This window comes from Symphalangus syndactylus, chromosome 1 (assembly GCF_028878055.3).
Source record: "Symphalangus syndactylus isolate Jambi chromosome 1, NHGRI_mSymSyn1-v2.1_pri, whole genome shotgun sequence".
Lineage (NCBI taxonomy): Eukaryota > Metazoa > Chordata > Mammalia > Primates > Hylobatidae > Symphalangus > Symphalangus syndactylus.
In genome coordinates, this window is record NC_072423.2 from 31,259,805 (window position 1) to 31,272,727 (window position 12,923).

Here is a 12,923-nt window from a genome sequence, read left to right on the forward strand (position 1 = left end):
GGCATTTGAGTGTTTAACTGTCACAGTTGAGGATATTTGTGAACTCTCCCAAGGCCTGAGTCACTGAATGAGCCCAGCCAGTACTTGGGCATCTGTGGCTCAATTCTGCTTTGCTGTTTTCCGCTTTCCATGGAACATACAGTAACTCTCTTGAAGGGTCTGAAAGCCTCAATTACAACATTTCAGTGATTCTGAACTGATTTTTCTTTGGAAAGTATATATGCAGATGGTACTTGCAGAATCACCAAGGGGTAGTAATGTGGAGGAGTGGTAAAGATCTACTGGACAATCAGGTGGCTACCACCCAACCACACATGGTGATGTGATATGAAGCCACTTTTCTTTATGCTCGCAGATTTAAGGTTTCCCCTTCAGGAAGCAGGTTACTTAACAAGTACTTGATTTCACCATAACATGCATTATGACATTTTCTTTTCTTTTCTTTTTTTTTTTTGAGATGGAATCTCGCCCTGTCGCCCAGGCTGGAGTGCAATGGCACGATCTCGGCTCACTGCAACCTCTGTCTCCCAGGTTCAAGCGATTCTCCTGCCTCAGCCTCCCGAGTAGCTGGGATTACAGGTGCATGCCACCACACCCGGCTAATTTTTTGTATCTTTAGTGGAGATGGGGTTTCACCATGTTGGCCAGGCTGGTCTTGAACTCCTGACCTCGTGATCTGCCCACCTCAACCTCCCAGAGTGCTGGGATTACATGCATGAGCCACCGTTCCTGGCCGACATTTTATTTTCTTAAAAGGTCATTATCAGACACCACAAGACTATTTCTATAAACTATGACCCAAATATAGCCTCATGTTAATAGCTTAAAATAGGTTTTCTTTACCTTTTTTGCCCTTTAAAAGCAAGGAATTATTTTTTAATGGAAAGAACATAGACTTTGATGATCAGTTCACATCCTTGCTTTACCCCTTGAAAAATGTGTAACCTGGAAAGACAGCTTAACATTCCTGAGTCACATTTGTGCCAATAATACAAACAATGGCAGCAAGACTTCAGCACTAATGTCTGATGTTTTTTGTATGATTAATCTGTGCCAGGTTCCATTCTAGTTTCTTTACACACATTATACCATCTAATTCTCACAAGAACTTTCCATAGCAGGCATTGCCATTTCCACTTTACAGGCAGGAATCTGAAGACCAGAGTTAAAAGTAACTGGTCCAAGATTGCCCAGTTAATAAATGGTGGAATTTACAATCAGAGCCAAGCTGGTTTGGGCCAATACACTTGACCTTCTTATGATACGTCAGCCTTGTGAAATAGGAAAGATACTATTAATAATATCCACCTTGTGTGATCATTATAAAGGTTAGATATAATGTATGTGGAACTCCTGCCACCAAAGTTGTTCCACAAGAGGCCCTAAACAAATGAGTAATCATTATTACTTTAAAATGTCCATAAGTGAAACTGATATGCCAAGATCAGCAAAAATGAGAGCTTCATAAGGAAAAGAGTAGGAGGCATACCTTTGTTTCATCTTGTTTGTTGGTTTCTGTGCTTGCTTGTTCTTTTCTGTTAGGCACAGGTTTTATTTAGAATAAATTAAATTGCTTTTTCTTTGATGAGTGCAGAAAGAATAGCTGGAAACATTGAATGGAACAGCTAATGTACTATAGTAATACTTCTCGGATTACCAAAAAAAAAAAAAAAATTAAATCTGTAAAATGAAAACTTTTTTTTTTACTTTTGTCAGTTCAAGGTTCAGTGTTATCTAGAGAGTTTTGTTAAACTCAGGATTTCTATATGTATGATTGTCTGCTAAATTCAGGATTATAAGAGAAGAGATAATGGTGCTAACTTTGCATATTAAATATACTGTGTTACTAGTTTTCCATGAAGTTTTTGCTCAACAGATAGTTTACTAAAAGAGCTGTGACCTATGAGTTACACCAAGTCTTTCCATTTCCAATTTGGCAACAAAAGTTTCACACTTCTTTAGTTACTCTTGTGGGAGGAATCAGAATGCCAACAGTCACCTTGATCTAAGCGTATTATTGGAGAAAAATTCAAGGATAGATAATTGTTTCTCATTAGATTTCCCTCATATTTCATCACTGAGGTCATTCCAGTACATGGTACTAGAATTTGGGGTTTTTATTTCATTTTAGATTGGACTGATTTTCTGGTGTTAGTCATTAAAAATAATTCCAACTCTTTGAAGAGATCTAGGATGTTTGTTATTATTCTATTGATTAAATGAAGCTATTTTATTTAACAACTGTGTTGTTAAACTTTCTATATACTTGGAATAATAATACTAAAAACTGAATGGGTATGAGCTTTTCTTATTGAATTTAATGTCAGTATTAAATACCTTATTGAAACCCATACTTTGAAAGCTTGATTGAGAAATTGGCAAAAGAATTGACTGAAGTAAAAATAATGAAGCAGTTCACTGGTCATCCAGGTTATGAAAGATTAAACCATTAGAGATAAACTGAACTGTGAACATTATGATCATGGTGTTTTCATAAATACCATCTATGTCTCTGCCACCATTCTAAAAAAAAGTACCCTATCAAACGGTGAAAAATAAGAGTAATGTTTCTGTGAGCATTTCATTATTGAGTTTCCTTATTTGAAATGTGGGAGGTTGAACTAAAATTTGTTGGTTCCCTTCTTTAAAAAAGTATCGTTATATGTGATATTTATTTATTTATATAAACAAAAATATAGAGATCTTACCTTGAAAATAACTTTTGAGGTAAGAATGATGAAGTATCTAAATGGAAGATGAATAACATTGTACCTGATTTGTAAATTATGATATAAAGAAAATGTATAAAATATGTAGAAATTGTCTGTATAAAAAACTATAAACAGTGGTCCGTTGCCTATTAACAAAGAGTTTCATCTTATCTAAAAAGTCTTCAATTGTCTAAAACAGCAGAAAAATAGAAATTACATAGTATAATATATCCTAAAAACATTTCAATCGCATAGATACTCTTCTCCATGCAGCCAATATTTATGAATTTGGAGTAAGTGACCTACTCTTAGATATTTGAGCTTGATTATAGTTCATAGTCAAAGTAGCCTCTTTGTAAATAACCAAAATTAACCAAAGATTTTTCCTTATCTTCCAAAAGCGATGCCAAGTAATTCTATCCAAATTGGGAAAAAAAAAAAAAGGATAAACCTTATTAGGTATCATCAAATGGTGTTGACATAATGATATATATGTTTAAGGATAATGTAATAGAATATGTAATTAAAATTAAAGTATATATGAAAAGAATTGATTTTAATTGTTTTAAAACAAGATGATTTAATAATATGGGTTGGAGATTCTTTTTAGTTTTATAATAAATATATTGATTTCTGAAATTTGGGGATATTCCATAGTACACTTAGCTTATGTTAATACTGAGGCCAGATTGCTGTCAGGCTAATAGCATGTAGATATATTATAGTCACACTACAATCATTCTGTCAGTTTTCAGTTTCCCTTTTTCCTGTGATGTTTCTTTCATCTTGTTAGATTATTCTCAAGACCTTCTCTAAATACCTTTAGTAGTAATTCACAAACTCTTTGTTAGTTAATACTTCTCAAGAAAATTCTGAGATGTGGTTGACAGAACTTAGATCGTTGGTTTGTTTTTGGATTCCTGGCCAAAGTTTTATTCTTTGTTTCTTAAAAATACTCAAAAAAGTTTTTTTCCTTTTTGTAAGCCCTCTGGAAATAGAAGCAAATCACTGTTTATACATTTAAAATGTGATGAAAATCACAAAGTAAAGTCCAGTGAAATATAGGACTTACATCCATTAGTGCCTTAAGAAAAATCCCTGTTTTCTGAAGTGCAAGTGGGCTTTTCTGGTTTGTTTTTGTTTTGTTAAAGCTCTAGGACCTCCCAATTTTCAAGGGCACTTTGGGGCATGTGTAGCATTTATTTGATGTTTGGATGTAGATGCATATTTTCCCACATCTGTCTCTGTGGACCTATCCTTTGTGAAATCCTAAACCTTGTATTAATGCTTAGTTTATGATTCATGGTGTTCTGAGAGCAATTATATAATTTTTCTCGGGGTGTTTATTCGATGTGCACTGTAAAAAAAAAAATGAGAGTTATTTTTTGGTAACCCTGCACTTGCCTTTTTATTGGAGAATTTCTTTTCCTTTTACTGTGACCTGTGAATATCACTGTAGGCTCACTGCCAATTCTGTGAGCTGCTGCGTGCTTCAAAATGGAGGCAGGAAGGTATCCATTTTCATCAAGAGGATGACAGTGTTTCAGTCTTTCTGACCATCTGGAGAGAGGAACTTTGAGAGCAAAAGAAAATGGGGATTAAAAAAATTATATTTAGCAGAAAAGGCAAGGGGGAAAACCAATTAAACTATACCTTATGAATTTCTGCTTTTCTACTATGCTGTCCTGTTTAAAGAAAACATAAACAAGAAAATACACAGGCTATTTTTATAAAGAATTGGTTTCCCAAGTCTCATGAGTATTAGTAAATGAATGTAAGTAAATTAGGTTTTTGGCACACTTTTTAAGTTTATTGTACACACAAATATAATAAGCATGAAAAAGGAGGGCTCCCTCCTCCCGCTTCCTGTGCACACGCTGATTGTTGGTGGTCTTATGTAGATCCAGGCTTTTAATGGCCTTTTTCATGCATCTCTGCAAAAAGCTGACACTATGGGAATTTAATATTCTAAGATATATTTATCACTTTCTGTGGTTTGGATAGTTCATTTGTGTTCTCTCTCTCTCCCCACTCCCTACCTCCTCTCTGTAAAAGTGAAAATTTTAATTGAAAGGTAGAGTTTTTACTCTACCATTTGAAAGAGGTTTGATGCAAGTCTTTCTGTTTTTATCTTTTTCACATGCTCATGGGCCATCTGTGTTTAGAAGAAAAAGAAAGAAGTGCTTAGACTCACAGGATTACCCTATGGGCATTATACAGTGTATTTACAACTAGACATGGTTTACATCGACTGGAATATAACACACCTGGTTATTTTCTATTCGCACAAATACACCGAGCTTTTGTTTCGTTTTGTTTTGTTTGTTTTAGTGTGTTCAGAAAGGGCACTGTTTCTAGGGTTTGTTCAGATTTAAACTTGAAAGGGTAGAAATGTAGCACCTCTGCCTACTTATTATATAAGAATGGAGCTTGAGCTGCTGTGGTCAATGCAAAAAGCAAAACTCAGTTGCTTCTTTCTCCTCAGGTCTATGCTCCATCAGCAAGCACTGCCGACTACAATAGGGACTCGCCAGGCTATCCTTCCTCCAAACCAGCAACCAGCACTTTCCCTAGCTCCTTCTTCATGCAAGGTAAGATGCTGCTGCTTCTGAGGGAAAGGCCACTGGATAGCATTTTCCTGGGTCACTTAATGTCACAGATGGGGTAGAAGAAATGGAATAGTAGGCAAGTGTAGAATTTTTGAAGTCATGCTCTTCTTAGGAATTGAATTCCTTAAAAATTGATGTATTAATTAAAACTGTACTAAGCCTTTCTTTACAATTAAACCCCTTTAAGCAGTAATGGGTTAAGATTAGATTGATCTGCTTCACTTAGAGCCGATGCTCCTGATGGTCTTCCACGCATGACCAACCATTTCAGCATCTTCACCATCCCCAAGACAATGTAGTTATTTGTTGAGAAGTGGTTCAGCTCCATGTATGTTTTGAACATCCTGGATTTAGCCAACTGGGAACAAGTTGGCCTAATGTATAACCTTATGTAAAATTTTCATCCACTTACTAATTTGTAGGTAAGAGCAAGGGTCCAAGACGAAGTAACCTACCACAGACTGGAGTATTACATGGTGAAAGCTCTGTCCCAACATAGTAACTGGTTTAGGATAAAAGACCCAACTTTTGGGGGAGAAGACAAATATAGAAAATTATGGAATTGTCCAGTATGTTTAAATACATGGATGTGTGTCCCCACCCTGAGCTTGTAGTCTTGCTACTGACAGCGTATACCTTTCTGCTGCTCAAAAAAGACCAAGATGTGGCCGAGTGCAGTGGCTCACGCCTATAATCCCAACACTTTGGGAGGACAAGGCGGGCAGATCACAAGGTCAGGAGATTGAGACCATCCTGGCCAATATGGTGAAACCCTGTCTCTACTAAAAATACAAAAAATTAGCCAGGCGTGGTGGTGGGCACCTGTAGTCCCAGCTACTCAGGAGGCTGAGGCAGGAGAATGGTGTGAACCCAGGAGGCAGAGCTTGCAGTAAGCCGAGATTGCGCCACTGCACTCCAGCCTGGGTGACAGAGTGAGACTCCGTCTCAAAATAAGTAAATAAATAAATGAATAAATAAATAAATAATTTTTTTAAAAGACCAAGATGTTTGAAATGACAGCAGCTACTTCAAGAATGAACCACTTGGAGGATGCTCCTAAGGGCTCCATCCTGATATGTGTGTGGCACTTATTTTCTAATGTAATTATCTTGTTATCAAGTTAATGCCTGAATTTAGATGTGGAATTCACCAAGAACCCCTGTGTGCAAAATGTTAACTCTTTTTGCCCAGGTGTGAAAACCTTATTTGTATAAGCCTTGTCTACGGGCCATGAGGTTTCTTTCTTTATGCATCTCTAGGAAGGGCCATGTCACAGGAAGGGGAGCACATTTGGGGCAAAGAGTACCAGGGAAGCAGCCTGATTATAGTGGACACACTCAAAATCATTCTCATGAAAAGATACTAATCTTCCTTCCCTTCAGTGTGTTAGCTCTTTTAGTTTGTTAGTTCACATGTGAAATTCCATGGAAATCTATAAAATTGGATGGAATGGCTCTGTTAGGAATAGAGAGAATTTGTTCCATGCATAATAGAGCTCATGTGTCAAAAGTCTTTTAACTTTGTGACCCGTCCTAGGTGTAACTCTCAAAGGGACACGGCAGGCTATGTCACCTGGGTGTGTTTTGTGCCATGACAAAAAGCTAATCACCTTCAGTTATAAACAGTAGCTACCTCAGCATTAGTCCCCTGTTTTGTGAGCAGTGGGAGATACTGTCCTACAGGTGCTTACAGAGATTGGCAACTCAAGGATCCATCACTCAAAACAGATTTCGATTGAAAACCTTGACGGAAGGATATATTTTTTCTATCTGCCCAGCAAAGTGGCTTTCTGGAAGGGTGCACATTGCAGAGGAGGCCAGGTAGATTATATCAGTAGGCTCCTTTCCCTAGCAGACCACACAAAATATGGGGAACAAATTGGTTTCTCTGCTTATGCATACCCGAAAAGCAAAAAAAAAAAAAAAAAAAATTGAGTTGACACTTATGATGAGCACAATTAATTTGCACACATCTAATGCTATTCTTTCAAAACAACATTATGCCAAGATCATAGGATGTGATAAATATTAATTTACTGTGAAAAGCATAATTTATGTAAAATATGTATTTTTATAAGTCTGCATCAAGCAGAGTACTCTGTGCTAACAGTCCTAGACGCATTGCCACCCAGTGTATCACATTGTCGGGAGACTCTTGTTCAGTGATATATGTTTTCAATTTATTTGTCATATGTGCCATCTATTTAAAATGTTAGTGATCTTGAACTTCATATTTGAATTTAAGGTGACATTTAAACCTCTGTAATCTAAGGACTAAAGCTCAAGTACATGAATGATAACTTTTAAAAAATCATGTGTTTTCACATGATGGCCACAGAAACAGTTGCATCACGGTGCTGTCCCACATCAGCTTCCCTTCAGTAGAGGGGTGCTTGGTGCCCTGAGAATTCAAGACTTGAAGGAATATGCAATTAAGGTGAAAGATATTCAGAAACTGTCTGGGGCATATTGTAAACTCACTACTGTGGCCTCTTATTTTTAACTTCAATTTCCATCTTCTAGTTAAAACTCTGAAGTTGTCAAAATCACAGACATGATTTTGCTTGCATGGTTCTTAAAGAGAGGAATCTGCAAACTATTCCCCCCAATCTGAAATGAGTCCAGTTCCAAAATTCTAACTTCTGGATTTAAGAACTCAATGAAAAAGAGCTTCACGAAATACAGTGTCAGATTTAACTTTTCTATTGCCTAACTTTTTAATAGGCCTTTACTAAATAAAATGTTATGGTGAAAATAATCTTATTTTCAAGGAAGCAATATCTGCTATACATTTAACAGCCAGCTGATGGCCTGGTGTATACCTAGTACTCAATACTTTTTGTTAAACTATTGAAAAAAAGAAAAAATGAATGAATTTAGCAGTAATGTAGATCATCTTTTCCCTTAGGCTTGGGAAACCAAACCTAAACAATAGCAATCATTAATAATAACCTGTAGGCCAATAGGCCCAGAAAATGAAAAAATGTGTAGGGATATTTTTAATAAGGGTGTTAACAAAAGGTTAACATCATATTGAAAGATACTTTATATAATTTTAAACCTCTGTAATTCATAAATCATTTTAAAAATCCAGAGACTCTCAAAAATATCTGTAATAGCCACGTAGGGCATGTTTGTACCCTTAGGATTGCTACTGAAGGTTTAAGATGGCTATATATCTATACACCAAAAAATAAAAATAAAATATCCTAAGAACTATATATTTGAGATTCATCTTCTCTACATGCCATAATATAATTATAATTCCAACTTTAATTCTATTTATTGTATATGTTAAAAATGAAATTAAACATTTTCAATCTGAGATTTTTTAAAATTAATACTTCTTTACATGCTTTTAAAATTTATCAACTTTGTAATTTCTCAAGTACTTTTCACCCCAAAGTTTAGGAACAATTTAACTTTTTAGGTGGTTTTCATAGAAAAAAGGGTTAGAAGACTTCTAAGAAATGTTTCCTTTAGCAGTAATTACCTTCCTGACTTGACATAATTCATGGTAGAAATATACTCTATTGTTCTTTTACAGTTGAATTTTTACCAAGAACACTTTAACTTTTTTAAGTGTTTATATTTGTTTGACAATATAGAGCCACTTGGGAAGAAATGATGACTGTCTTCTGATGTAATCAGCTAACCAATACAAAGATGAATAACACAACAGGCGTCATTTTCAAGTATATGAAAAAACCCTATTCTATAAGGCAAGGCTGAATGCCTTAGAAAGTCATGGTTCTCTTTGTCCTTTACAGATGGCCATCACAGCAGTGACCCTTGGAGCTCCTCCAGTGGGATGAATCAGCCTGGCTATGCAGGAATGTTGGGCAACTCTTCTCATATTCCACAGTCCAGCAGCTACTGTAGCCTGCATCCACATGAACGTTTGGTAAGGCCGACATACACGGTAATGGGAATATCACAGCTAGCTGATTAAACCTCATCCTATGTCTTTCCATGCATTGTACACAAGGACTCTGCATATAAGTGCAAAAATGGCACACACCCATTATTCTTAAGTTGTATTCTTTCTGTGATCAAAGACATAACAGGTTCAAATCACCTTTGTAAATCCTTCCGGATTCTCTCTGGCGTTGTTCTTTTGTTTATTGTGTTTTGCTCTGTGCCTTCTTTATCACAATGTCAGCTTCCTTGGGTACATAAATAGATACTTAAGTTGTAGAATCTTAACACGGTGGTTCCTTTTTTTTTTTTTTTTTTTTTTTTGCTATCTGTAGTTTCAAAAGATGTACTGCAGAGGGCAGAGTAATGGTCAGTAGGTTATATGCATCACCCAGGAGGAGCATATTGCATTTCCCCTTGACTGGCTTATGTCAGCTTTTGCCTGTTGTGATGTATCCAAAAGAAGGAGTTTATATTTTCTGTAGACTTCCATCAGTAAGAGAAACCATGAGGTTTCTACATAGATCAGATTCCCATTTTTTAGTATTTTAACTTTAATTCCCATCCTAGTCTGCCACTCATACTGTGTTTTGCGTCACTCCAGGTGAAAACTGGTGGGCTCTAGAATGTTAGGTCTTTCATTACTAAACATTTCCACTCTGTCCATCACCTACATTCATCTATCATAGTATGTCTCTTTATCCTGGAGGAAACAACTCAACTGACTTTCTTCTAGCCTTAAATATCACCACAGCCCAGAATCCACTGTTGAACTTAAGTCTGTCATTAAAGGGAGGAAAGAGCCTAGATCTTGAGTGAGATTTGGGATGCAGATAAGATGAAATTTGAATCCCTTGTGCAAGAGCATAGCTTAAACAGTATGTGAACCTCAAATCCTACAAATGCGAAAGCATATGGGAAATCCAGTGATCCCAGGTGATACTTACATCACTACTCTTCATCTTGCATTTGCCCCTCTTTCTTCTTCTCATATCTACACTTAGGTTTCTTTCTCTGTTCTGATAAAGGAAATCATTCTGGATTCATGTGGTCTTTGCTCTCATTTGCTCAACCAGTACAGGTAAGAAACAGGATCTGATATCCTACTCCAATAATCAAAAAAATTCCAGAAGTTAAGATTTCTGATATCCTTGAAAATCCGTATTTAGTTGGTCCTAGTGGTGGAGATGCTAACTAGTCAATTAGCCTATACATTCCTGAGAGGCAGACAGTGGAAATGGAATTGGCCTTTTTGTATCATCTCTTAAGATTGAATGTGTAAATCACAAACTATCTTCACATTTCAGCACATTTCCAGTAAATAGCAGATGACTTATTTTCAAATTTTCTCTTCACCCACTCCTATTTGGAGATATTAGAGTGAAAGCTTAGAGAAATGTCAACTATATCAACTAATATTATGCTAGAATTTGTTTTGGCTAAAATTTTCATTTCTCCACCGTCATTTTCCACTTCTCTGGGAATGCATGGTCAAAACTGTATGTGTCCTATGAGCAAGGAAAGTTTTGATTACAAATAAAAGTTTTAGGCACTATACCAGCATGTTGGAATTTCAGTTCTTTTAAGAGTTGCCCATTTTACATTAATTCTTCTTCCCTTCTGTGTTTCTTTCTTTCTTCTCCTATCATGCTCAAGAGTTTTGAGTTAGGTGATTTGATTTTATCCTAGTCCAGTTCACTGCATGGGAAGTAACTTTAAAATGTGCTTCCATGCACAAAAAGTATAATTTCAAAATGGAAACCAACTGTATTCCTTTTAGAAAAAGTTTTACAGAACCAAAACAATATTATCAACTAGAGAGAAAAGATCATTTTGAAGTAGTAACCCAGTAGGCTATATCAGAAGCCATATTTGCAATGCCATTTACCTATCACGAAACACAGGATTTTCATTTTTCATCTGAACAGTTAACAGATTTCAGAGAGTAGAGTTTTTGTTTTAAAGGAGACATGAATAAGCTATCTTGTAATATATACTAATGAATTTTCCCACTGTTAGTGAAACTATTGAATTATTATATCTAGTTATCATTGTACTTTCAGTATTTAACCATCTGAAAATCTTTTACTGAAGTGACTTAGAAGAATCTGGCACTGACAATACTTTGAATATACAGTAGCAGTTGGTGTCCTTTCAGTTGAAAATAATGGTAGTTCTTTATAATTTTATTCTTAGCATCTGACTAGCCCCATACTGAACAAAGGGATAGTTTAAGAAAAAGCTAAGCGCTGTTCCTGGATTATTTGGGGTATAATTTGTCCAAGTTGATATTATCTCTAAAGATAAAACATTTTAAAAACATCATTGCCTTCATCACTTTATGCCATGTTATAACAGAATGTGTAATTATAAAGCTTAAGATACACATATTTCAGTAGCGACTGTTAAGTTACCGATGTTTAGTCTTTAAATCCCCTTTACAGTTTTAGCCTGTCCAACAGAATCCCACAGCTAATCATTACTGTGTTACACATACCCACACAAAATCACTCAGATGAATGGAGTTTGCGGTTAAAGTTTGGAATGGGTTGTTGTAGATGATTTTACGTTTGGAATGACTTGGCAGGGTTCTTTTTAAGAACAGGATAGAGTCCTCACTGTCTGGCATGATTTAGGCATGGTCTTTGCACTACAGGGCGAAAACAGTCCTAGGAGTCTGGAATTTTCCTTTAAAGGAAGTTCTGTTGTCTTTTATTTCTTTGTAACATAAACCCTTACTTCAGTAATTCTCAACTGATGGCAGTTTTTCCCTTCAGGGAACGTTTGGCGATGTCTGGGGACATTTTCATTGTTACAACTAGGGGCTAGATGCTACTGGAATCCAGTGGGTAGAGGCTGGGGTGCTGGTAAACATGACATCATGTACGGGAGAGCCTCCACAGCAAAGAATTACCTGGCACAAAAGATCAGTAGTGCTAAGGTTGTGAAATCCTGCTCAAACCCAAAGCATGATTTTATTCTTACTTATGTGCACTAGTTATTGTATTTTTCTAATCTTTGAATTATCAACCAGTATATCACTAATGGAAACATTTCCAACAGTTACTCTGTTAATTGACGCGAAATACACTACTCTTGGGCATCGTAAGTTAAAATGAATGAATAGTGGGCATGTAAAGCCTCACACTTTGTCATACTCCTCATGTCCTTTGTAGCAAGCAGGAAAGACAGTAATAGCTGGAGTAAGAGACTAAGAGGACCTCTTACAGTTGATCCCTAGATCCTCTGAAAGAGCCATTATTCTCTGTGGTGCATTTATTACATCTCTGAATGACAGTAGTTTTCAAGATAATTTTTAATGTAAAATAATCTAGTTATAAATCTCATTAGTTTATTTCAGCATCTGATTTTCTATGAGTCTCTAAAAATAACTGATTTACATGGATTCCACTGGTTTGCCCCTTTATAATCTATGGGGATTAATTTTTCCTTTCATTCTGTGAACTCAGCATTAACCCTTTGTCAAATCCCAAATTACTGCCCGTTTTACATAAAGTTAAAAGGGCCCAAAGATTCTCACTGATGTGATTATCCGTTTTGTTTCATCTTCTGATTATTATAGTTAGTTAGATATTTATAATTCTTTTCCTCTTTTTTTGATTTTTGCACATTTCGGACTGATTTGTAGTTCGTCTGTTCTTCAGAAATTCCACATGGAATAGGAC

At 36.0% G+C, this 12,923-nt stretch overlaps 1 protein-coding gene across 32 annotated transcripts in view; it reads left to right on the forward strand.

Moving 5' to 3' along the window:
* TCF4 (transcription factor 4) overlaps positions 1-12,923 on the forward strand; it is a 412,360-nt gene that overhangs the window by 350,699 nt on the left and 48,738 nt on the right. For all 32 annotated transcript variants that reach the window (XM_055298211.2, XM_055298289.2, XM_055298308.2 and 29 more), the window contains 2 exons: positions 5,197-5,302; positions 9,090-9,223. In XM_055298211.2, the coding sequence (XP_055154186.2) occupies positions 5,197-5,302; positions 9,090-9,223 (240 nt within the window). The remainder of the gene's footprint in view (positions 1-5,196; positions 5,303-9,089; positions 9,224-12,923) is intronic.